Source organism: Panicum virgatum, chromosome 4N (genome assembly GCF_016808335.1).
Source record: "Panicum virgatum strain AP13 chromosome 4N, P.virgatum_v5, whole genome shotgun sequence".
Classification (NCBI taxonomy): Eukaryota; Viridiplantae; Streptophyta; class Magnoliopsida; order Poales; family Poaceae; genus Panicum; species Panicum virgatum.
In genome coordinates, this window is record NC_053148.1 from 48912067 (window position 1) to 48933683 (window position 21617).

Below are 21617 nucleotides of genomic sequence, written 5' to 3' on the forward strand. Positions count from 1 at the left end.
CAGGAGCAGTGGTATACGACAGTTTCTCTGAAGAAATGCTTCCCTGATATTTACGCCTTTTGTAGCACGTGAGCTCCGGAACTCACGGCACGTGAATCCTCTTCCTCTGCTCGCGATTGCGATTCACCAGCGTCCGAGCCCCCAGGCACGAAACCTAGCCCCTCAGACCAACCGAGCCCCCGGGATCCGAAGCGGCGGCCATGGAGCCCACTCCCGTCGGCGCCGGCGGCACGGCGGAGCGGTGGGGCGCGGAGGCGTCGCGGGCGTTCCAGCACTACCTGGACCGCGCGGCGCCGCACACGGCCGGGCGGTGGGCGGGCACGCTCGTGGCCGCGGCGGTGTACGCGCTGCGGGTGTACTTCGTGCGGGGCTTCTACGTGGTCACCTACGGCCTGGGAATCTACCTGCTCAACCTCCTCATCGGCTTCCTCTCCCCCATGGTCGACCCGGAGCTCGAGGCGCTCGACGCAGGGCCTGGGCTCCCCACCCGCGGCTCCGACGAGTTCAAGCCCTTCATCCGCCGCCTTCCCGAGTTCAAGTTCTGGTATGCGACTTAGATTCTGTCCTAGCTCATTTTGGCCTATACTTAGCCCCAAAGGCCTAGCTGATTGCTTGTAACTAGGGGGTCCAATTTTGTAAGGCAGTCACAGATTCATGCTGATTTTGTGTTAGATTTCGAGCGAACCAGCTATGCTGGCTACTCAATATTCGCCATTCGTCAGCCAATCAGCTAGCCAATGTTTCTCACAGATTGGGCAGTGCATCTGAAATGATCAAGTGTCTGATGTAATAGTACTTCACTAGTAGTGTTCAGTACTATCCAACTGGAGATGCAATTTCAATTTGTAGAAGGGATCATACATATATGCTGATTTAGTGTCAGTTTTCAATTGAACCGTTATAGTTGGCTCGGACCATTAGGCTTGTTTAGCTCAACCTTCCCTAATGAATCAGTGTCTCATGGTCTGTGCACTGCATCTGAAATCGTTGTTGTCTATTTAATAGTACTTATTTAGCTGCTGGAAAATAAGTGTTGGCATCCCTTCTCTTCGGTGGTACAGTTTTACTTAGTACTATTGGAGGCTTGGAGCTGTTTAAATTTTATTTACTGATTTTAAATGTTATGTGTGCACCATGGGATACAACAATAAATAGATAGATGGCAGGGAATATCATAGCTGGTGCCCATGAATAGTTGATTTCTATCAAAATAACATATTACATTATTTTTATCATTCCATCAGATCTCTTAGTAGTTACTGGTGTACAGAGTCTTTGCAATGCATTTGTCTAAGAACATGCTGCATTTCCTTATGGAACTGTTCTGTTTTTGTAAATTGATTCTTTTTCAGTAAATGCTTGCCTTTTGATACTCTAGTTTTACAGTGCAATATATTGTCACTCCTTTTTAAATTTTAAGTTATTGTGATGTTCTTCCTTTTTGCCAGCAATCATTTACATTCTTTATGATTCACATGAAATTGCCCAATCTATCTCCATCTGGCATCTAGTTTGTGGATAATATAAATGTCTAAGCCAATGAACTGCCTTTGTGGCACTGCCCTCTAGGTCCTATCTAGCTGAATTTAGAAAATCATTTGCTATTTCCTGGGAACAATTTTCTATTTTCAAAATTGTAGACTGCATTGGGAACATCATGTTCCTAGCCTACTCAGTCAAGCTTTGGTGTTTCAGTGGCTAGTAAATTTCTGCCCTTTTTGGTCTCTTTTTTCTAGTAGAAAATTACTGCTGAAACTATGTTTAACCAACTAATCTTGTTTCAGGTATGCCATCACGAAAGCATTTTTCATTGCTTTCATCATGACCTTCTTCTCTGTATTCGATGTTCCTGTCTTCTGGCCAATACTCCTCTGTTATTGGATTGTGCTCTTTGTCCTGACAATGAAGCGACAGATTGTGCATATGATTAAGTACAAGTATGTGCCATTCAGCTTTGGAAAGCAGGTGAGACCTCTATGTTGCTGAATTGTCATTACTACTTTTGCTGCATAAAAGTTACACAGATCATGCTTGGTAGCAGGTTTCTCAAAGTTAATTATACCCAGTGGCCAGTTGATTGTGTCTGGGTCTAATCACATTGTTAGCATGGTGTCAGGAACTGAACTGAGTTAGAGCCTTTGTGTTATGTCCCTAGTTTGTTTTCTAAGTTACTGACGTCAAAATAAAGGAACTTAAGAGTTTGGAAGTTACAGTACTTTGATTCAGTTATTTGCTTGGTATTATACAGTACATTGACCCACCACCATGCATTGGCAAGTCTATTTTGAGCTCAACAGTTTTACATCATGTCAGGGCAATACATTCTTCCGAGAATTGACTGAAATTTGAAAGATTTGATCCGCAGTTTGGTGGATAATTCATCATGTGTTGCTTACTAAACTCTGCTTGTGATTCGAATGCAGAGGTATGACATAAAGAAAGGCCCAGCAGCCAGTGCATCTAAAGACTGAAGACTGATGGTCTTGGACCTGGAGAGCAAATGCCTGTGCATCTTTAGGCAACTATCCTGCTGGCATGGTGTTATTTTGAATACCAGCTACTGATAGTGAATGCACCCACCGTATTCGCTAGTGGAGAGAAGCTAAGCAGACTTTTGCATCGGTTGATGATTCTTGTTTCTTGCATATCGGTAGTTTGTGTACAATGGCTCGGACATAGCTAGTAGATTACTCTCCAGTTCATCTGTTGTACTGCACTTTTGTGGACAAGTTACGCACCTGTTGAATCGGTGCAACTGCAATGCAACTATGCAGGTGAAAACCGAGAGGACAATGACTTGACATAGATAGTTGATCACTTTTTACTTCTGTTGTACTACAATTTTGTGGTAATATTGTGGTCTTGTTTTTATTTGGTTGGAGCTGGTTTGTGTTGAGTATAATGGCTTATTGTTTGGAAAATTCGAATGAATACAACAACAATATAGCTTTTTTTTCCCAAGCAAGTTGGAGTAGGCTAGAGATGAAACCCGAAAGAAATAAGTTCAAGGTTCAGGCACATTGATAGTTAGTCTCCAAGCGCTCCTATCCAAAGCTATTTCTTTAGAGATATTTCAATCTTTAAGGTCTCTCTTAACCAACTCATTCCACGTCAGTTTAGGTCTACCTCTACCCCTCTTTACATTATCGACCCGCTCAAGAATCCCATTACGCACCGGCGCCTCAGGAGGCCTTCGTTGGAGATGTCCAAACCATCTCAGCCGATGCTGAGTAAGTTTCTCCTCAATTGGTGCCACCCCGACCCTATCCCGAATAACTTCGTTCCGGACTCTATCCCTCCTTGTGTGCCCGCAAAACCACCGCAACATACGCATCTCTGCTACACTCAGTTGTTGCACATGTTGCTTTTTTGTAGGCCAACATTCAGCACCGTATAACATCGCCGGACGAATTGCTGTCCTATAGAATTTGCCTTTTAGCTTTTGTGGCACCCTCTTGTCACAAAGGATGCCAGAAGTTTGCCGCCATTTGAACCAGTCAGCTGAAATTCTATGCCTAACATCTTCATCAATGTCGCCATCCTTTTGTAGCACCGATCCTAAATACCGAAAAGTATCCTTCTGGACCACCACTTGCCCATCTAGACTAACGTCTCCCCCCTCATGCCTAGTCGCGCTGAAATCGCACATCATGTACTCGGTCTTGGTTCTACTAAGTCTGAACCCTTTCGACTCTAACGTGCGTCTCCACAGCTCTAACTTCCTATTAACCCCTGACTTACTCTCGTCAACTAGCACCACATCATCAGCAAAGAGCATACACTAAGTAATCTCACCTTGTATATCCCTTGTGATCTCATCCATCACTAAAGCAAATAAATAAGGGCTCAATGCTGACCCCTGGTGTAGGCCTATGTTAATAGAAAAGTCAGTGGTGTTGCCATCACATGTCCGGACAAACGTCGTCGCATCCTTGTACATATCCTTAATGAGGGTAATGTACTTAGTTGGGACTTTGTGCTTCTCCAAAGCCCACCACATGACATTTCTCGGTACTTTGTCATATGCCTTCTCAAGGTCAATGAAGACCATGTGCAAGTCCTTCTTCTGCTCCCTATATCTCTCCATCAATTGTCGTATTAAGAAAATCGCCTCCATGGTTGACCTTCCAGGCATGAACCCAAATTGGTTTTGGGTCACACTTGTCACTCTTCTTAGGCGATGCTCGATAACCCTCTCCCAAAGCTTCATCGTATGGCTCATCAGCTTAATCCCACGGTAGTTAGTACAACTTTGAACATCGCCCTTGTTTTTGAAGATAGGTACTAATATACTTCTCCTCCATTCTTCCGGCATCTTGTTTGACCGAAAAATGAGATTAAAAAGCTTAGTTAACCATACTATTGCTCTATCTCCTAGGCATCTCCACACCTCAATGAGAATACCATCAGGGCCCATCGCTTTACCTCTCTTCATCCTCTTCAAAGCCTCCCCGATCTCTACCTCCTGAATTCTCCTCACAAAACGTCTGTTGGTATCGTCAAAAGAGTCATCTAACTCAAGGGTAGGGCTCTCACTCTCCCCATTAAACAACTTATCGAAGTACTCTCTCCATCTATCCATGATCTCATCATCCTTCACTAGCAGTCGATCTGTCCCATCCTTAATGCATTTGATTTGGTTGATGTCTCTTGTCTTCCGCTCGCGGATCCTAGCCATCCTATAAATGTCCTTCTCCTCTTCTTTCGTGCCTAGTCGCTGATACAGGTCATCATACGCCTTACCCTTTGCTACACTCACAGCTCGCTTTGCAACCCTCTTCGCTAATTTATAGCCCTCGATATTTGTACCTCGTCGTTCCACCACCAGGTGTCTTTCCCCTCCTGTTTGCCTCCCTTACTCACGCCAAACACCTCTGAGGCCACCTTTCGAACACATGTTGCCATCTTTAGCCACATGTCATCTGCGTCTTCTCCTTCTTCCCAAGGCCCCTCACCTAGCATCCTTTCTTTAAACGCTTGTGCCGCTTCCCCTCTAAGCTTCCACCACTTTGTTCTCGCAATCTTGGCACATTTGTCCCGGTGGACACGTACCCGAAGACGAAAGTCCGCCACCACAAGCTTGTGTTGAGGGACAACACACTCCCCAGGTATCACCTTACAATCTAAGCAATCACGTCTATCCTCCCTCCTAGTAAGGATAAAGTCGATCTGACTCGAGTGTTGTCCACTACGAAACGTCACAAGATGGGATTCCCTCTTCTTAAACACGGTATTCGCTATCAACAAGTCGTAGGCTAACGCGAAGTTCAACACATCCTCCCCCTCTTGACTCCTGCTACCATACCAAAAACCCCCGTGCACTCGTTCGAACCCTACATTAGTCGCACCCACATGGCCGTTGAGATCTCCTCCTATGAAGAGTTTCTCGCTGGTAGGCACGGTACTAACCATGCTATCTAGATCTTCCCAGAACTGTATCTTGGTGCTCTCACTAAGGCCTACCTGAGGGGCATAGGCACTGATCACATTCAAAACCAAATCTCCAACTACCAACCGGATTAGGATAATCCGGTCGCCTTGCCTTCTAACCTCTACGACTCCATCCTTAAGGCTCCTATCAATCAAGATGCCTACACCATTCCTACCCGGAGTTGCTCCCGTGTACCAAAGCTTGAAGCCAGTATCCTCAACCTCCTTCGCCTTCTGGCCCTTCCATTTAGTCTCCTGAACGCATAGAATATTTACATGCCTCCTAATTGCTACGTCAACTAGCTCTCGCAACTTACCCGTTAGGGACCCTACGTTCCAGCTACCTATACGAATCCTAGTTGGCTCGGCTAGCTTCCTTACCCTTCGCACCCGTCGAGGAAAGTGCGAAGACCCTTACTCATTTTTCACTACACCCGGGCGTAGATGTAGCGCGCCATTCAGGTGACGACCCGACCCTTACTCACTTATCATCGTACCCAGGTCATGATACGATGCGCCCTTGGGGGGATGGCGACCCGGCCCTTGCCCATTTATCACCACACCTGGGTTCCGATGTAGCGCGTCGCTAAGAGGGTTACGCCCCAACGAGTTTCTTGTGGGTTTCAAATCCATTAGAGTGGTATTTTTTATGCTGGTTTGCCAAAACCTAACGCAACCCTCATCCTTTACCCGGGCTTGGGACCGGCTATGTTGAGACGACTCAGGAGAGACAGTCTTCCAGTCAGCATTTTTTATGCTTCCGTTTTTTTTGTTCATTCAAATTCGAATGAATGAACAAAAAAAACGATCCATTTCTTTCTATGTCGAGAACCCTGTCTCGCGTCGTGGAGACTGTTAGAAAACTAGGCAATTTTCGGTATATTTTAATTCCAAAATTAAATGTATAAACTAGCAATATTTCTATGACTTTAAGGAGTAAAATAAAACATATGAACATGTTTATACTTATCACACATATAAGCATAAACAATATAAATAACCAAAGTTTCAGGGAGTACCCTAAAGCGGGGCCGTTGCCGGAGGCATTGGCTGCGCTGTTACCAACTGGAGTAGACATCTACTCGGTTGGCCTCAGTCGAAGTAGTCGAACTAAATCGGTGCAGGAAGAAGTTCGCAGTGCAGTCCCACGAGCGGTCACCAAGATGTAGTCGACGTAGTCGTTCGGCTCGTCCACCAGGAAGTAGTCGTACAATCGGGCAAAGCCTTAGTATTTTTGAGCAGTCACGCTAAAGCGTTACCCAAAAACCTGATTGCCCGCCTATCCCGTGCAGGATCTCAAGGCGAGCAAGGTTTCGGAGGCCTGCTCACGGATGAGGGGAATGGCACTCCTTATATAGTGACTCAGGTGCTCAGGTTCGTTGAACCTGGACACCATCAGAGTCATTTAGGTGATGCGGTTATGGCCATTAATTACAGATTTAATTGCACGTTTAATCGCACGATTAATTGTCACATCACGCCGCGCCGCGCCGCGCCGCGCCCCGCCCCGCCCCGGCCCGGCCCGGCGAGGCGAGCGAGCGCGCGCGTGTGGTTCACCGTCCTCCTCTTACCGGCTTCACAAGTGGTGTACAAGAAGTCCACCTTTTAAGTCGGTTGAGATCCTCCTCAATTCCCGGTACGGAATTAAACATTGATTCCCTAGCATTAATAGTGGGCTTTAAATTCTTTTAATGCTTTAGAATAAATGGGCCAAGCCCATTACTCCAACAGAGACCACCCTGTGTCCTGCTAACGTGAATACCTTCCTAAACACTGTTTGCTTGACGGTGGTGGTTGTGGAGGGCGCCAAAGAGGAAGAGGAAGATGATCTGGGCCACGTGTCAGAGAAACGTAATCGGGGCTTTTTTTTCCCAACATTACTTGAGTTGATTAGCCATTCAAGTATTTCCTTGCAAGTTGTAACTACGGCTATTTATTATAGGTGCCAGCCATTTGAATTTGATGCTCATACCCCAGTATAGCAAGTCCAAGCTATTGATGACCTGCTTAGCCTGATGCAATACGGGCACGCCGTTTAACGACTCTATTGGTAGCCAACGGACAGCTCCAACGACGATCACTATTCCTTCCTGGCATGTTTGTTTGAGCTGTAGTTTTCAGAGTTTATTTTTTAAGTTGATACTGACTTTTTGTTTTTGAAAAGTTAATAATAACTTTTAGATATGATACTATTAACTTTCTGACTCAAAGAGCTCCAAAAATCTCAAAAAACTTAGCTTTTCAGCTTACATTTAAACTTAGCTTTTCTGAACTTTTGATTTTCCAGAACCAACACGAGAAGTTTATTATTTGTTTGAGCTTCTGGATTTTAATGCTGAAAAGTTATCCTCAAGCTCAAACAAACAGGACGTACGAGCGACCAGGTGACAGCGCCTGAATACTGGTCTAGGTGAGCGCCTGCGCCGTCGCGCCCGGCCACCCATTACTCTCGCGGCATCATCTTTCGATTCTTCCTTTCTTCATGCCGCTATTGTTGTTCTTCAGGCGAATAAACCAGACTCGGACCGGACGTAGGTATCAGCCAGGACTTTCTTGGATATCCAGATCGACGGCAAGCCTGCGGGTTCGTGCACGGTGGCCATCGCCGAAATTCGATGCTGAGATTCACAGTTCTAATTAGCGTTTGGATGATCCTTGGTTGTCATAGGCCAGATTGTCTTGGGGGGTTTTTTTTTTGGAAGAAGGTTCCTAAAACTGCAGGTATTACATATCTTTGCTTTCAATCAAAGCAGGGCTGAATGGTCTTCTCGGTCTAAAAAGGCAATGAGAAACACTTCCATGGAAGAAGGAGATGTGCTCACGCATGGTCCGATCAACCGCGTTGTGTTACAGGTATTCTTTCCATGGCCAATCGCGGGAAAGATTCAAACAGCTCCCAGTTCTTCATCACCACTGTGAAAGAAAACTGGTAAGATCTTCTGAATATTTCTACACAAGTTTTTTTTCCACCTTTTTTCAGGTACATTGTGCGTTGGCTGATCACGCCTTTTTTCCTTTTTTTTTTCCTCTTTTTTGCAAAGGTTGCCAAAGAAGTTGGACGGGCTGCACGTCGTGTTTGGCAAGGTGGTGTGGTCCACAAAATTGAGGCTGAAGGCCAGTCGACAGGCGTGCTCAAGGCCAAAAGTGGTTATAGCTAGCAGCGGACAGCTGAATATCTGATGACCTGTGTAATGAACTAATACATTTATCTTTGATGGACGTACTATATACTGTATATATCAAGAAACCAAATATAGTTTTTTTCAGTGTGGAATTATTTGTTTGTGGTCTGATTTATTTGCTTGGGTCCGAGCCGGTTTCTACTCCAAAAAAGTTGGAATGACTTACAATTTAGAATGAGGGAGTACCACGGGCTATGTTTTCTGTTTAGAGAGGGAAAAAATAATGCTTAACAAGAAAGAAGTGATCTAGTCATTATGATCAAGAAGAAAGAAAGAACTGAACTAGCTCGAGACGATGGGAGGTGTAGTGTACACTTCTACCATCTATGTTCGAGTATATTATTTCTGAAACAAAGAAATATTCAAGTAATTTTAAGTTCAAATTTTGTCTTTTCTTCTTATCACTAGTGCCATCAAAGTCGAGTTTTTTTATTAACAAAATATGAAATTGTGTTGAACCTGCCCTGAACCTAACAAGTAACAACTCGATCACAGAACAACACAAACCAGCAACCAACTCTCCGACATGTGGGACTGACTTCTCGCGTCTGCCCCACTTGTCAGCCAGCGCAGCAACTCTTCTTCCTCCGCATATTTGGTCGTGGCCTCGTGGACTTCGGAGTGTAGCAGCCAACCAGATCTAGTAGAATTCTCTGGACCCCATCGGCGGCGGCGACGAGGAGGAGAGCACCGACCGGAGATGGCGGCGAGCGGGTTGAGGAGGAGCGCTGCGGCGCGGGCCGCCTGGCGCCCTGCCAGGGTGTGCCTGTGGCTCGCGCTCGCCGCCGCCGCCCTGACGCTCGCCCAGGTGCTCGTCATCCTCGTCCGTCCCGTGCCCACCTGCCCATATTTTGCACCTCTCCTCCTCTTCTCTCTGCGTGTTTGTTTGCGCGATCTGATCTGATTAGCACGCGCGACAGCTCTAGCTATTAGTCGATTTGATTATTTGCGACGGTTGCGGCAGTGTCTGAATCTGTTAGATTCGGATCCAAAGTTGCTGACCAGTGTGTTTTGTTGCTGATCCGTCGTCTCTGTATGGATAGTTGGATATATGGTGTGCATCCTGAATTTATTTTTTTCTGGGTTTCAGGCGAAGAAGGACCTGACGGAGGTCACCAACAAGGTCTACTTCGATATCGAGATTGACGGCAAGCCCGCAGGTTTGTGGTGACTGGCTTTCTCTTGTTCCACTGTCAGATCAGCACGCGATGCCGCATCTCTGTGCAGTAAAAGGGCAACTTTAGAATGTCTTCTTGTCCAGCCATCTTGGTCCCAATACTGATGTTACACTTACACATGGATTGATATCATCTGGTCTACCACCATTAAGCATAGTATGAAGTGAATTGCTTCTGTTGTATGTCATTTAGAGTGATTGCTGCTACTAGGATTATCCAAAATTGATCACGATTTGATGTCTGTATATTTTGTTGGCATGATTTCTTTGGTCTTGTTTGTATCAAGGAAAAATGCAGACATGACGTATGTTTGTGTCCGAATATTGCTCCAGTTATTAACTGACTGACCCATTGATGTTATCTTCTTAACTGTAACAGGTCGGATTGTCATGGGACTCTTCGGGAAGACTGTTCCTAAAACAGCAGGTATTATCCACCTATTTCTCAATGCATAACTCTTTTCTTGTGAGACAAAAGAAATACTAATCATCCCTACATCTCCTTTTCCTACAGAAAACTTCCGAGCGCTTTGCACAGGTATGTTAAGAACATTGTTATTACCCAATCCGCTTGTTGGAGTTTTGAGATGATTAATCTCGTGGAAATTTGGCAGACTTAATTAGACCTGCACCATCCAAACAATTTTTTTTTCATGTGGCATGAAATAGTTTTGTCTCATTTTCAAGTAGCTTAACCAGTCAAAGTTACTTTTTTCACAAAAAAAAGTCAAAGTTCGCATGCTTCTCCAAACAAGCAAGCAAACAAACAAATTTGCACATTCTGAATCTTATTTTATGGGAAAAAGTGAAAATGAGTAACCAAATTACAATATGTGTTGTTGCATTCATCATATATAAGTATAAAATACCATTATTTATTACATATAATCAAAAGATGTCCCATTCTGAATAGTGATTGGTTCTATAACCTATCAAATAGCTTTCTGAGTGTTGTCTTACAAAATAGGCTCAATTCACTTGTTTGCATTTGGTTTAATGTGACTCAACTTTCTTGGTATACAGGAGAGAAAGGAGTTGGCAAAAGTGGCAAACCTCTCCACTACAAGGGAAGTACATTCCACAGAATCATCCCCAGCTTCATGCTCCAAGGAGGTGACTTCACTCTTGGTGATGGAAGGGGTGGTGAATCCATCTATGGCTTGAAGTTTGCTGATGAGAACTTCAAGATCAAGCACACTGGGCCAGGTGATCAACTGTCTTGGAATTTTATACTTGACCCTGTGCTTATGACCTTATTGTTACTTTTGACTTAGACATTGTATGAGTGGTTTCTAGGAGCTTGATTAGCTCTTTTTATTGAAAATCCCATTGATGCCGAGGAATGTTTTAATTCAAGTGGATGTTACGGTGGTTTTGCGGGCACACAAGGAGAGATAAGAGTCTGGAACGAAGCTATTCGAGAAAGGGTAGGGGTGGCACCAATTGAGGAGAAACTTATCCAACATCGGTTGAGATGGTTTGCCTCCGGAGGCGCCGGTGCGTAGTGGGGTGCTAAAGTGTGTTGATAAGGTAAAGAGGGGTAGAGGTAGACCTAAGCTGACTTGGGACGAGTCGGTTAAGAGAGACCTTAAAGATTGGGATATCTCTGAGGAGCTAGCTTTAGATAGGAGTGTTTGGAGACTAGCTATCAACGTGTCTGAACCATGACCTTTGTCTTTTGGGTTTCATCTCTAGCCTACCCCAACACGCTTGGGACAAAAGGTTTTGTTGTTGCTGTTGTATTAAGCTTGTTAAATCCATTAATTGTTGGTTGACTGGTTGTTGGATCAGGCCTTTTGTCCATGGCCAATGCTGGGAGAGATACAAATGGATCCCAGTTTTTCATCACCACTGTAACCACAAGCTGGTAAGTAAATATTAAGTGGTCTTTGTTATAGTGAACTGATTGTCTCCAATTTTGACTGAAGAATGTCTTAATCCATTCAAGAGATATGCTGATCATCTACCACACTTGTTTTTATGTGTGCTAGGTTGGATGGGAAGCATGTTGTGTTTGGCAAGGTGCTGTCTGGAATGGATGTCGTCTACAAGGTTGAAGCTGAAGGCCGGCAGAGTGGGCAACCAAAGAGCAAGGTTGTCATAGCAGATAGCGGCGAGCTGCCAATGTGATGAGATATACTGATATTCTGATGAAAAATAAGTTGCTGTCGGTATGTCTTTTAGAACTGCTATAGTGGTCTGTTGTGCCGAAATTGGTCTATGCCAGTTTCTCTTTACTGCAGGGATTTGCTTATTTACTTAGTTGGAAAGTTTTAAAGATGAACTACCGAATGCTCTTTCGTTTTTGCGTTGTTTTCAGTTTTATCTGTCAGAAGTCTGTGGTTGTTTATTTGCCGCTTCGCCATCTTCAGAAGTTAAAATAGTACATTGAATCGAATGAGCTTGACTGAAATTCGTCGGGTGAAGACTCCATGGAATCAAGAAGACTGCAAGCATTGATAATAGCTTGAACAGTTTTAATTTCTACTCTCATGTGCTTCCTATCGATTGGAAACTGAACTGGTTACCTCTTTCATTTTTCTTACCTCCATCATCCCTACTTTCTTTTAAGAAAAAAAATGGACTCCAGCAATGGCATCATGTTGTCATACATCCTGCAGTTGGGAACTAGAGGATTCTTGAATTAGGCTAAAATGACGCCTAATTTTTGCATACGGTTTCAGCAGATATCTAAGAACTTGAATTTGATAGTAGACGAAAATATCAGGCATACGAGCCATGGCCCATTGAACGCTCTATGTCCTGCACTAAACAATTTCCAGATACAGAGAGACAACCATTCTTTAAAACAAAAAGGCAACCCTGGGACTTGGGGCCCACACATCAGGACCGCGAGTTCCAGATCCGACGGCGGATGGAGGTTCACTGCCGCCGCGGGGAGGAGCCGTGGGCGCCCGCAGGAACCTAATAATTGGCGGCCCCGGTCCGTTCCCCCTCTCGCCTATCACCGCGAAGAACACAAACGCAAGTAGGGTTAGGAAAGGGCGCGGCGGCGGCGGCGGCGGCGGCGGCGAGAGAGGGAAGAGAGGAGCTTGTCGGCGATGACGGGCAAGGCGAAGCCGAAGAAGCACACGGCGAAGGAGATCGCCGCGAAGATCGACGCGGCGACGACGAACCGGGGCGGCGGCAAGGCGGGGCAGGCGGACCGGCTGGGGCAGGTCAAGGGCGGCCACGCGAAGCTGGCCTGCCCGCTCTGCCGCACCCCGGCGCCCGACATCAAGTCCATGCAGATCCATCACGAGGCGCGCCACCCCAAGCTCCCCTTCGAGCCGGAGAAGCTCCTCAACCTCCACTCCTCCGCCCCCGCCGCCGGCGCCGGGGAGGCCACCTCCTCCTCCAAGCCCAAGCCTGGCATCCGCGGCAGCCTCAAGAAGTAGCTTGCTTGGGGTAATTCCCTGCAATTCCAATCGCATCCACCAACCCGATCTATAATCAATCAACTACTACCTCCGGCCCTCCGGTGGCTGCCGCGGTCAGCCTGCGGTGTACTACTAGTCTGCTGCTACTTTTCGTTACTGCTGCTACATGTGTCATGTGATAGACGTGTTAACTATACTGTGGCTATGGCTTCGCTGCCTATTTGTTTCAATCTCGTCGCCGGCAACTTGGCGCGTTTAATTATGTGTTGCTTGGCCGTGATGCTGGTGACGGCTGCTAGTACTGTTAATGTCGATCGGGTCTCCTGGATCAATGGCACAAATATGTTGCTTGTTTATTTTCTTTTACTGGGAAGTGAAGTTGGACAATTAATATTGTTTTGGCAATTGTTGGGTGTTTTGCTACAGTCAGGGTTTCATGAGTCAAATCTTATCTTTTCATCTGTAAATAATTGATATTGTCGAATATACTCTACCCACTTCTTACCTATTTTGTTTATTCCCTCGGACTTCTAAGGATAATTGCCTCTCCATGGGATAATAGTTTGTATCTCTACCTTTAAAAAAAACTCACCTTTAACAAGTTGCAGTGCTGTGACTAACTGAAGGATAGTTGTCTAGTTTGACCATATGAGTGATAGCCAAAATTTTGAGTTGCAGTCGATGGTCCAAGGACATTGCTTTGTTCTATCTAGTGATTTTGAATTCCTCCACATGTCTTGAGTTTGTCTTTAGGCAGAGTTTGCTATTTTGCATGGGTATTAGGTGTTTCCTAGTTCCAACATGGATTTCTAGACAATGTGCTGAAAGGCATTCATGAGAGATTAGTAGCTAATGGATAACCATCTGTTGTTTGTTTACCATGATTAGTATGCCATATCAGTATTTATGCACCATTATCTGGTGTAATTTCTACTTGGCCTCCTGAGGTGTATATGCAGTACTCCTGGGTCATGATAATATTGCATCACCAGAATGACCAGACTGTCAATTGAAGTTGTATATGCCGTTTCAGCGATGTACAGATTTAAGGTCTTCCAAGTCCCAAGCTTATAAGTTACAATGACCCCTCAGTGTAACTGAACATTTATTCATTTGTTTTGGTAACTACTGCGATCATGATTACTTGTATTACACTAATTTGTACCAGCAAACATATCCTTTTGTAAAGCTGATCATCCAAAATTAGGCAATGATGTGCTTGAAGCATTGGTGTATGAGTTAGTTACCAAATGCTGTTTGCTGCTACCTGCTAGACAAGTTCTGAAACACATGGACATGGGTGAAGCTATTTAACTTATCCCCCTTTTAATTTTCTTTAAACGTGGTGCTATGCACTTGGAGTATTATTTTCATTCTCACGTAGGATTTGTCGTTACAGAAGTGTTCACCTGACTTACCTTAAGAAGTATTGCAGTATTGGGACTAGAAGCTGAAAGGAAGTTTTTGTTTTAGCAAGTGATATGCAAATACTGGAGTTGCAGTCAATGGTACAAGGACACATACAATACTTATTTATCTAGTGATTTGAGTTCCTCTGCACATGGTTAACTACATGTTGTCGTGTTTGCAGTTTGGTCAAGTTTACAATTTTTGCAGACATTTCATTAACCCAACATGATCCTTATCCTTTTGTACACAAAGTCCCAGTGTTCTGAAAGGCATTCATATTAGATGAGTAGCATAATGGATGACGCTGTATCCTTTTTTTTTTAGTTTATATTCATATATAATTTTCAGTTCACCTTGGAGTTGTTGGGTTTTTTTTTTTTTTGTGGGTTCAAGAGTACAATCATTTAATCTAGGATATACTTTTCAACTTTGCAATGCTTCCTCAAATTAACTGGACTTTTTATCCATTTACTTGGTACCTTGAATACTCCAACCTGGGGTCACCTGTCTTGCACTAATTCATACCCGCAAACAGATACCATCGTGTTGACGATAGGCAATGCTGCCATTCACGACAACTGATGCTTAAATAAGTTGGTATGAACTTCCATTGGATAGCATCTGGAGCAAATGTCCAAATGACAAGCTGCAAGGCATGCAAATTATGAAACTCGGTTGAATTTTTTTTTCACTTCTCAAAACGTTAACCATTTGTATAAAATTTGGTCAGCAAGCAGCAGTTATGTACAATATGCTTCCTAGTGAAAATATATTTATTATTATGCACATCTTACTCTACGTAATATGAAAATATGCTTTCTAGTATGCATATCTTACACTATGCAACTGCACAAAAAAATTAGATTGCTGGAGCTGTGGACAAGGTTTGAAACAGAGGGAGGATATCGGCCCTAGAGTAATATTTTGATTTTGTCCTGAATGTACAAAATAAGTATGGTTCAGCTTCAGTTCGCATGCTTGAAAGTTCAATCATGTTGCAGCGTCAGGTTCCTATGCTTGAAAGAACAATCTGACGCAAAAGATAAATGCAAGTTAACAACGACAATAATAATAGATGATGCATGTCTTTTGAGTTTAGATAGGCGACTGCAAAGTTACTAGTTGGGTGAACTGGGAAGTAGAGACGATCAGAAGAACGCATTCGAGTGCAGACAAAAAATGCTCTCATGAGAAAACATTTTGCTGACTTGTGCTGACATCGGATTCTGAGGACGAGCTTTAGAAAGTATAGGACAGCTAGTTTGTTTGCCCACGCAAAGGTGTTTGATCAAGGCAAAAGACTTGCAGAGATGGTGCAAATGGGATGAAATGCATAAGCAGTTGTTTCTTACGTTAATTGAGAACGTTAATTGAGAGGAGGTGGGTGATGTGCAATAGCTGTCAAGTAAAACTGTTGTCTCAATGCAGAAATGGAGATTTCTCCATATTTTTATAGACAAAAGTGCATCTGAAAGAAACAGAGAAAAACATCACTTGATTGAAACAATGGTTTCGGGTTATTGCTATATGTAGCATGTGTTAAGCCGACTTTATATTAAATTCTCTAATGTAATACTCCCTCCGGTTTCAAATTGTATGTCGTTTTATCTTTTCTAAAGACATAGCTCTTTCTATGCACCTAGATACATGCTATTTCTAGATACATGCCAAAACGACCACTAATTTGGAACGAAGGGAGCTTCTAAGAAGCATAAATGGCACCAATTGCAGATCAAGTTCTGACTAGCTGCAGTACACCATCTACCCTAACCAGGAACTAAATAGCTACTAATGTTTGTGCTGTTTTGTGTATTAGGTGAACTTGGCCTCCGCTATTGCTTCATGAGCTTCAAGAGCAGCAAGAAGTTTGCTTTCATCATCGACATGACAGACTTGAACCTGTTCGTCTAGTATGACTAAACCTTATTTCTACATTGCTATACTGTATACTTTGCTAAACCTTGTTTGATTTGGAACAGCTCGGTCTATCCTTCCGACCCATCTGAACTGCCGATCAAGGTTTGCGAAACACAGACAACGCTAGCACAGGCAAGCGTAGATGAGACCATGGCTTCTATAAGGAACCTGCAACCTGGTTGCACGGTGAAACTACGGTTGTGCCGGATGGTATCTCGGCTGATTAATTCGTTGCCAGTCTGAGTGATCACTGGAGTACAGCATATAGGAAAGTAGACATCATCCAGATGTGTAGGCAGTAGTCATTATCCATTTTCTGTATGTAGGTGTGCAGCTGTTGGTAGATGCTCGGATCCATCTATCAGAACGTCGAGTGGGTTTGTTGCTGCAAGTGCAAGGACATCTTTAAACAAGTGGTTTGGTTACTGCAAATCCTTGTAACTGCCATTGTATTGAAGCAGCACTAAGGAGTTGATAGTCCATCTACCTTTGTTGTAAACGTGGTGTCATTTGCGCATCCACTTTTGGTTAACCGAAATGCAAATTACTAGTCAGCCCGTTGAAAAATGCACAAGTGTATTGCCTTTTTTTTTTCTTGAAGCTGCTCTAAGGAGTCGATAACCCTTGTAACATGGTAGTTTCCGTATCTTTTTGGTAAGCAGAAATGCCAATTGCTACAGATCGCCAGCTGAAAGTGTGAGGCCCATCATCGGAAGTGTGGGGTCTGTGGATGTTCCTCTATTTAATAAATTAATTGTATTAGTCCAACATCCATCTTCAACAGTTGAGATGGCCGAGTTGGTCTAAGGCGCCAGATTAAGGTTCTGGTCCGAAAGGGCGTGGGTTCAAATCCCACTCTCAACATTTTCATATTTTTTTCTACCGTTTTCAACTGGGGTTAATTCAGGCCTATTTTTGTCAACTGTGCTGCTGTGCAGACCCACGCAGAGACCAGAGAGACCCTTCCTATCGATAAGATTGCCAAGTTCATAATGCAGTTTTTTTTTCATACTGCCATCCTGTGCTGTTTTGATTAGCTAGTTTTCCTCATTACTTGTTCTGAAATAATATAATTCCCAAGAGCATGTACCTCAAATTTTTTAATAGCATATACACGTATACATGTCCCTGCAGCCGCATCTGACACCTGTGATGGACATACGGCCAGTTCAGCTCCGGCTCTCACTCTCTCAGCTCGGCTCGGCTTCAACATCTGGCTCCCACACGTGATCCTGTGCTCTCCGATGGAACTCGAACTGCATCGGGACCAGGGGCGCACGGAGGCAGTTGTGCGCTCCGGGCGCACCTGAATTTTTTCCGCCCAGGCACGCCTCGTGCCGTGTTTGCATTTGCGGGCACGACCCCGCCGTCGTCGACGTCGCCCGCGCCGCATCGTCGTCATACGCCGCCGGGCTTCTTGCTCATCTCGTGGAGGCCGGAGCCGTGTAACGCCCCGATATTTGCCGGGGTCACCAAGGCCAATTTGGCCACGACACCGCCGAACGACGCGCGCGTTCCGCGTGTCCCGCGTTGCCGCCGTGCTGCCCCTTCCTTCTGCTGCTGCTCGCCCACTGCCCTCTCCTTCCTCTACTTTCTTCTTCCTCGAGCAGAGCTCGAATGAGCTCGTGCGGCTCCCGTCCACCGGCCAAATCCCCGGCCTCCGCCCCACCATCTTCAAATCGCCGCCAACCGAAGCTCCCTCACCTCTCTAGCTTCCTCCTCAGCCCCTCTGACATGAGCCCGACCGCCGCACGGCCGGGAAACAAGGATTCTCCGGCCGCCAGCCATCCATGGCCATCGAGCTCCACCTCGACGTGGAACTCCTAGCTCCGGCCACCATTTTCTTCGTCTAGCGGCTCAAATCGAAGCTAGGTGAGGCACTAATGCTCATGCTCTCCTCATTCCAGCGCGTTCCACGAGTTTCCGCGCTCGTTTCCGAGCCATGCCGCCGCCGGCATGCTGCTGCTCGTCGCGAGCCGGGCGCACGCGCCCCTGCGCCGCACCGCCGAGCGCCCCTACTCCGTCCGACCCTAATGAATCCTCCCATGGCTTCCCCGTCGTCGACCCGCCTCGCCGTCGACGAGAGCGCCGCCGCCATCACCGCCTGTGGTACTGCTCCCGTCGCCGGCCCTCTCCGGTCGCCCCCAACCCCAACCAAGCCCACCTACAGGTAGTCCTCATCGCCCTCATACTCCCCCACCCCTCCCTCGTCGCCGGGAAGCATCCCCATCGCCGGAATCGTCGTTTCCCCTTGCTGCTCTGCTTCAACTCGCGACTAGGGACTTCGTGCAGCAATTGAAACAAGTGCAGGGGGTTTTCTGCATTGTCATAGACTCATATGAATAGTATTTCAGGGACTAAATCGCTTGAAACTTTGAAAATCCATAGAAAATAGTAGAAAAATCGTAAAATAGCAAATTAAGATGTTTTGGAATCCTTGTGAGTAGATCTATGCAGTGGAATCATAATATTATGGGTGTTAGTTGAAAATATTTGTTGTAAAAATAGATTTATGCTTGTTAAGGTTTTAATGCTAGTGTTGCTTGTCTTTTTCATAACTGCAGTTATATTGCTCTAAATGATATGAAATTTTTATGGTAGGCTATTATTGTGATGTTTGCACTGTGGTAAAAATATCAAGTTAATTGAGGGTAGTATGACCGAGTTTTTGATTTAACTTGTTGAATGCTAAGTAAATAGTTTATAAATAATAGAAATGTGTAAAAATGGAAAATGTGATTCCATTGCCCTTATATGATGTTATTTTGGTCTAAAAAATATAATATGGCCATGTGTTTATAGAAAATATGAAGTTTTACATTTAACTTGCTCTCACACGATTAAGTGCAATAAAGATTTGTCTGTTTTATAATCAATAAAATATAAAACCTGAGCATGTGAAATTTATGCAGTAGACTATTAGGAGTATTGGTGATCTACTGTGATTTTGGTAGAATTTATTGTGCACTTTACATGTATGATCATATATATATGCCTATATGTCTTATTATCTAAATAAATTAAGAAAGGCTTTAGATAAATTAATTTGGGGTTGGATGCTATGTTTTCTGGTGATCATAAGTCATGTATAACATGTTAGATATTGCTCATGCAACTCTTGTTGAAGCTTGATATTATTTGTATGTTTGCTAAAGCTAGCTCATGACCTCATGCTTATGGATGCTCAGTCGTGACCTTGTGTTTGTCTTGCTTGCTCTTTTTGATGCATTGTCTATTGTACCTCTGTGCATTCATACATATGCATTATTGCACCTCATTTAGGTACGATAGATGAACCACGTGAAGGATGTGATATTGGAACAGAACACGAAGACGATGTTTGGTGGACATATCCAGAAGAGGCAAAGAACCAGGAGTACATGCTTGGACCGGAATACTCGCCAAGCAAGTGTCATCTAACTAACACTGACTTAGTGTTAATCCCAGGCAAGCCCCGGTGCATGTCCGATTATTTTAAATTATGATATCTATATACGTTTTTATTACTTGTGCATTATGTTTCAGGAGTTGATTGGAACCCTAGTTGCATGATCCTTAGATTCCTGGAGTTGTACTAGCATGTATAGGACGATAGAACTGCTATGCTTAATAAGTTCTCGATAGAAGACGAGTGACTTCTCGTCACTCCCGAGATATAGGAAAACTTTAGAAGCCGAGTAATTGCCGGTTACTCGCAAGATACATTATTGTCGTTATACTTCAGTAATTGAGAAATGGATTGAAATGGATATGCAGATGTGAGACCGGGCGGGGATGATGGATAGGTATGGCAGCAGGACAGGGTTCCTGTGTGTCTTAGTCCCGCCCGTGTCGATTAAGGACCGGTCGTTGTGGCAGTGCTGATCGGGGATTGAATTGTACTAACTGCATGCCGGGAGTAGGAGGTAGTCGAAACCGGTAAGCCGAGTACTGCCTTACTTCGAAAGTACAGGACTCCTTCCCACCCCTTAGGGCGAGTCGAGTAGTCGCGGAGAATTGGGATGCATGTATTTACTTTTGGTGGTCTCTCGTTGAGCTCGGCTGACTATACGCTGGTGGGGCGGTCCTGTAGTTCGAGGCGGGGAGGGGAATGGTTGGTTTGTATTGTTCGACGGGGCAAATACGGGCCGTGTTGGTTAGGTCCACCTTGCAAGGTTAAATCGGATCGATTCGCCGTGTCTCGCGGTTATGAGGGCCTTGGTCTCTTTGTCACACCGTAGCAAATGAGATAGGATATTAGAAACATTAAATGGATACTATTCTGAATCTTAATTTGTATGTCCCAACTTGAGTGTTTAGACAGGCAAACATTAGTAAGAGTTTATCTATTTAAAATATGCGGCTAAAACATGGAAAGTAAGGATACACCTCTAGTTGCTGTTCTGCAAAACAAACCACTGACCAAAGGCCGTGCATGTCTAGATATGTGGGCTAAGTTATACCCACTGGTCGGGTAAGTCTTGCTGAGTATTAGTATACTCAGGGTTTGTTGTTTACCCTATTTCAGGTATAGAAGCTAACCAGGATTCGCATCAGTGGGCTCGATGTGACGTCCTCGCGTGTTCATAATTATCGTATTGTTTTATTGGTTCTCAATCAAATTTCTTCCTCTCAGGTCATATTCTCATCCGCTGCTGTCATTTATTTTATATAAATTCTAAATTTAAAGTTGTTTTGTAAATATTTATATTATTAACTATTTTTGTGAAATTATATTATGCTGGTACCGTCTGTGCTCGCCGTCGCGCGAGACTTCTGGTGTGTTTCGATCGGCCTATGGGTTGGAAACAGGCTGTCAGGTTACACTTAATTAAGCTAATGCGCCTGATGCGTTCAAATGATGGCCATTACGCTTAATTAAGCCGTTTAACTTGGCGGTTCTGTCACAAGCCGCCGCGCCGCTGCCGATGCCGCGATGGAGCCAGCACCGGAACGAGCCCGCGTGGACGGTCGGCGAGCAGAGGCACGCGCGGGGGCCGGCTCCCCGGCAGGTGGAGCTGCTTCGCGGCGCAGCGGCCGTCCGCGGCGTGGTGATGCTCGCGGCGGGCGCCTCGTGCGAGGAGGAGGAGGAGGCGCCGCCGTGGTGGTGGTGCCCCGGCGACGGCGCGCCGGCGTGGAACA

General features: G+C 44.9%; 3 protein-coding genes, 1 long non-coding RNA gene and 1 other non-coding gene across 6 annotated transcripts; all 5 read left to right on the forward strand.

The window, feature by feature from the left end:
• Window positions 1-79: 79 nt before the first annotated feature.
• Window positions 80-2871, forward strand: LOC120668751 (protein RER1A-like). The gene is made up of 3 exons (XM_039948532.1): window positions 80-544; window positions 1785-1965; window positions 2424-2871. Exons 1-3 carry the CDS (start codon window positions 201-203, stop codon window positions 2469-2471), a joined length of 573 nt encoding a protein of 190 aa, XP_039804466.1. The 5' UTR covers window positions 80-200; the 3' UTR covers window positions 2472-2871.
• Window positions 2872-9172: 6301 nt separating this feature from the next.
• On the forward strand, window positions 9173-12139 carry LOC120668752 (peptidyl-prolyl cis-trans isomerase CYP19-4-like). 2 transcript variants are annotated; one of them, XM_039948534.1, is made up of 7 exons: window positions 9173-9420; window positions 9703-9772; window positions 10169-10216; window positions 10304-10327; window positions 10813-10995; window positions 11581-11656; window positions 11781-12139. In XM_039948534.1, the coding sequence occupies exons 1-7, from the start codon at window positions 9313-9315 to the stop codon at window positions 11917-11919; spliced, it is 648 nt and encodes a 215-aa protein (XP_039804468.1). In that variant the 5' UTR covers window positions 9173-9312; the 3' UTR covers window positions 11920-12139. The 2 variants fall into 2 exon arrangements, with proteins under 2 accessions (XP_039804468.1, XP_039804467.1); XM_039948533.1 differs by having other exon boundaries at window positions 9224-9435.
• Window positions 12140-12703: 564 nt separating this feature from the next.
• On the forward strand, window positions 12704-13592 carry LOC120668753 (protein METHYLENE BLUE SENSITIVITY 1-like). The gene has a single exon (XM_039948535.1). The coding sequence runs from the start codon at window positions 12852-12854 to the stop codon at window positions 13185-13187; it is 336 nt and encodes a 111-aa protein (XP_039804469.1). The 5' UTR covers window positions 12704-12851; the 3' UTR covers window positions 13188-13592.
• Window positions 13593-17279: 3687 nt separating this feature from the next.
• Window positions 17280-17360, forward strand: TRNAL-AAG. The gene has a single exon. It is a non-coding gene; the product is annotated as a tRNA-Leu (tRNA).
• Window positions 17361-17923: 563 nt separating this feature from the next.
• On the forward strand, window positions 17924-20241 carry LOC120668755. The gene is made up of 2 exons (XR_005672554.1): window positions 17924-18666; window positions 19779-20241. It is a non-coding gene; the product is annotated as an uncharacterized LOC120668755 (long non-coding RNA).
• The last annotated feature ends 1376 nt before the right edge of the window (window positions 20242-21617 follow it).

What these genes read in the sequence shown, in the direction of transcription:
- LOC120668752 (XM_039948533.1), top strand. Translation starts at nt 9,313, where the DNA reads ATGGCGGCGAGCGGGTTGAGGAGGAGCGCTGCGGCGCGGGCCGCCTGG. An exon ending in GACTGTTCCTAAAACAGCAG is followed by an intron (nt 10,217 to 10,303) that starts GTATTATCCACC and finishes CTTTTCCTACAG; the next exon opens with AAAACTTCCGAGCGCTTTGC. An exon ending in ACCACTGTAACCACAAGCTG is followed by an intron (nt 11,657 to 11,780) that starts GTAAGTAAATAT and finishes TATGTGTGCTAG; the next exon opens with GTTGGATGGGAAGCATGTTG.
- LOC120668753 (XM_039948535.1), top strand. Translation starts at nt 12,852, where the DNA reads ATGACGGGCAAGGCGAAGCCGAAGAAGCACACGGCGAAGGAGATCGCC.
- LOC120668751 (XM_039948532.1), top strand. Translation starts at nt 201, where the DNA reads ATGGAGCCCACTCCCGTCGGCGCCGGCGGCACGGCGGAGCGGTGGGGC. An exon ending in CTTCCCGAGTTCAAGTTCTG is followed by an intron (nt 545 to 1,784) that starts GTATGCGACTTA and finishes ATCTTGTTTCAG; the next exon opens with GTATGCCATCACGAAAGCAT. An exon ending in CATTCAGCTTTGGAAAGCAG is followed by an intron (nt 1,966 to 2,423) that starts GTGAGACCTCTA and finishes ATTCGAATGCAG; the next exon opens with AGGTATGACATAAAGAAAGG.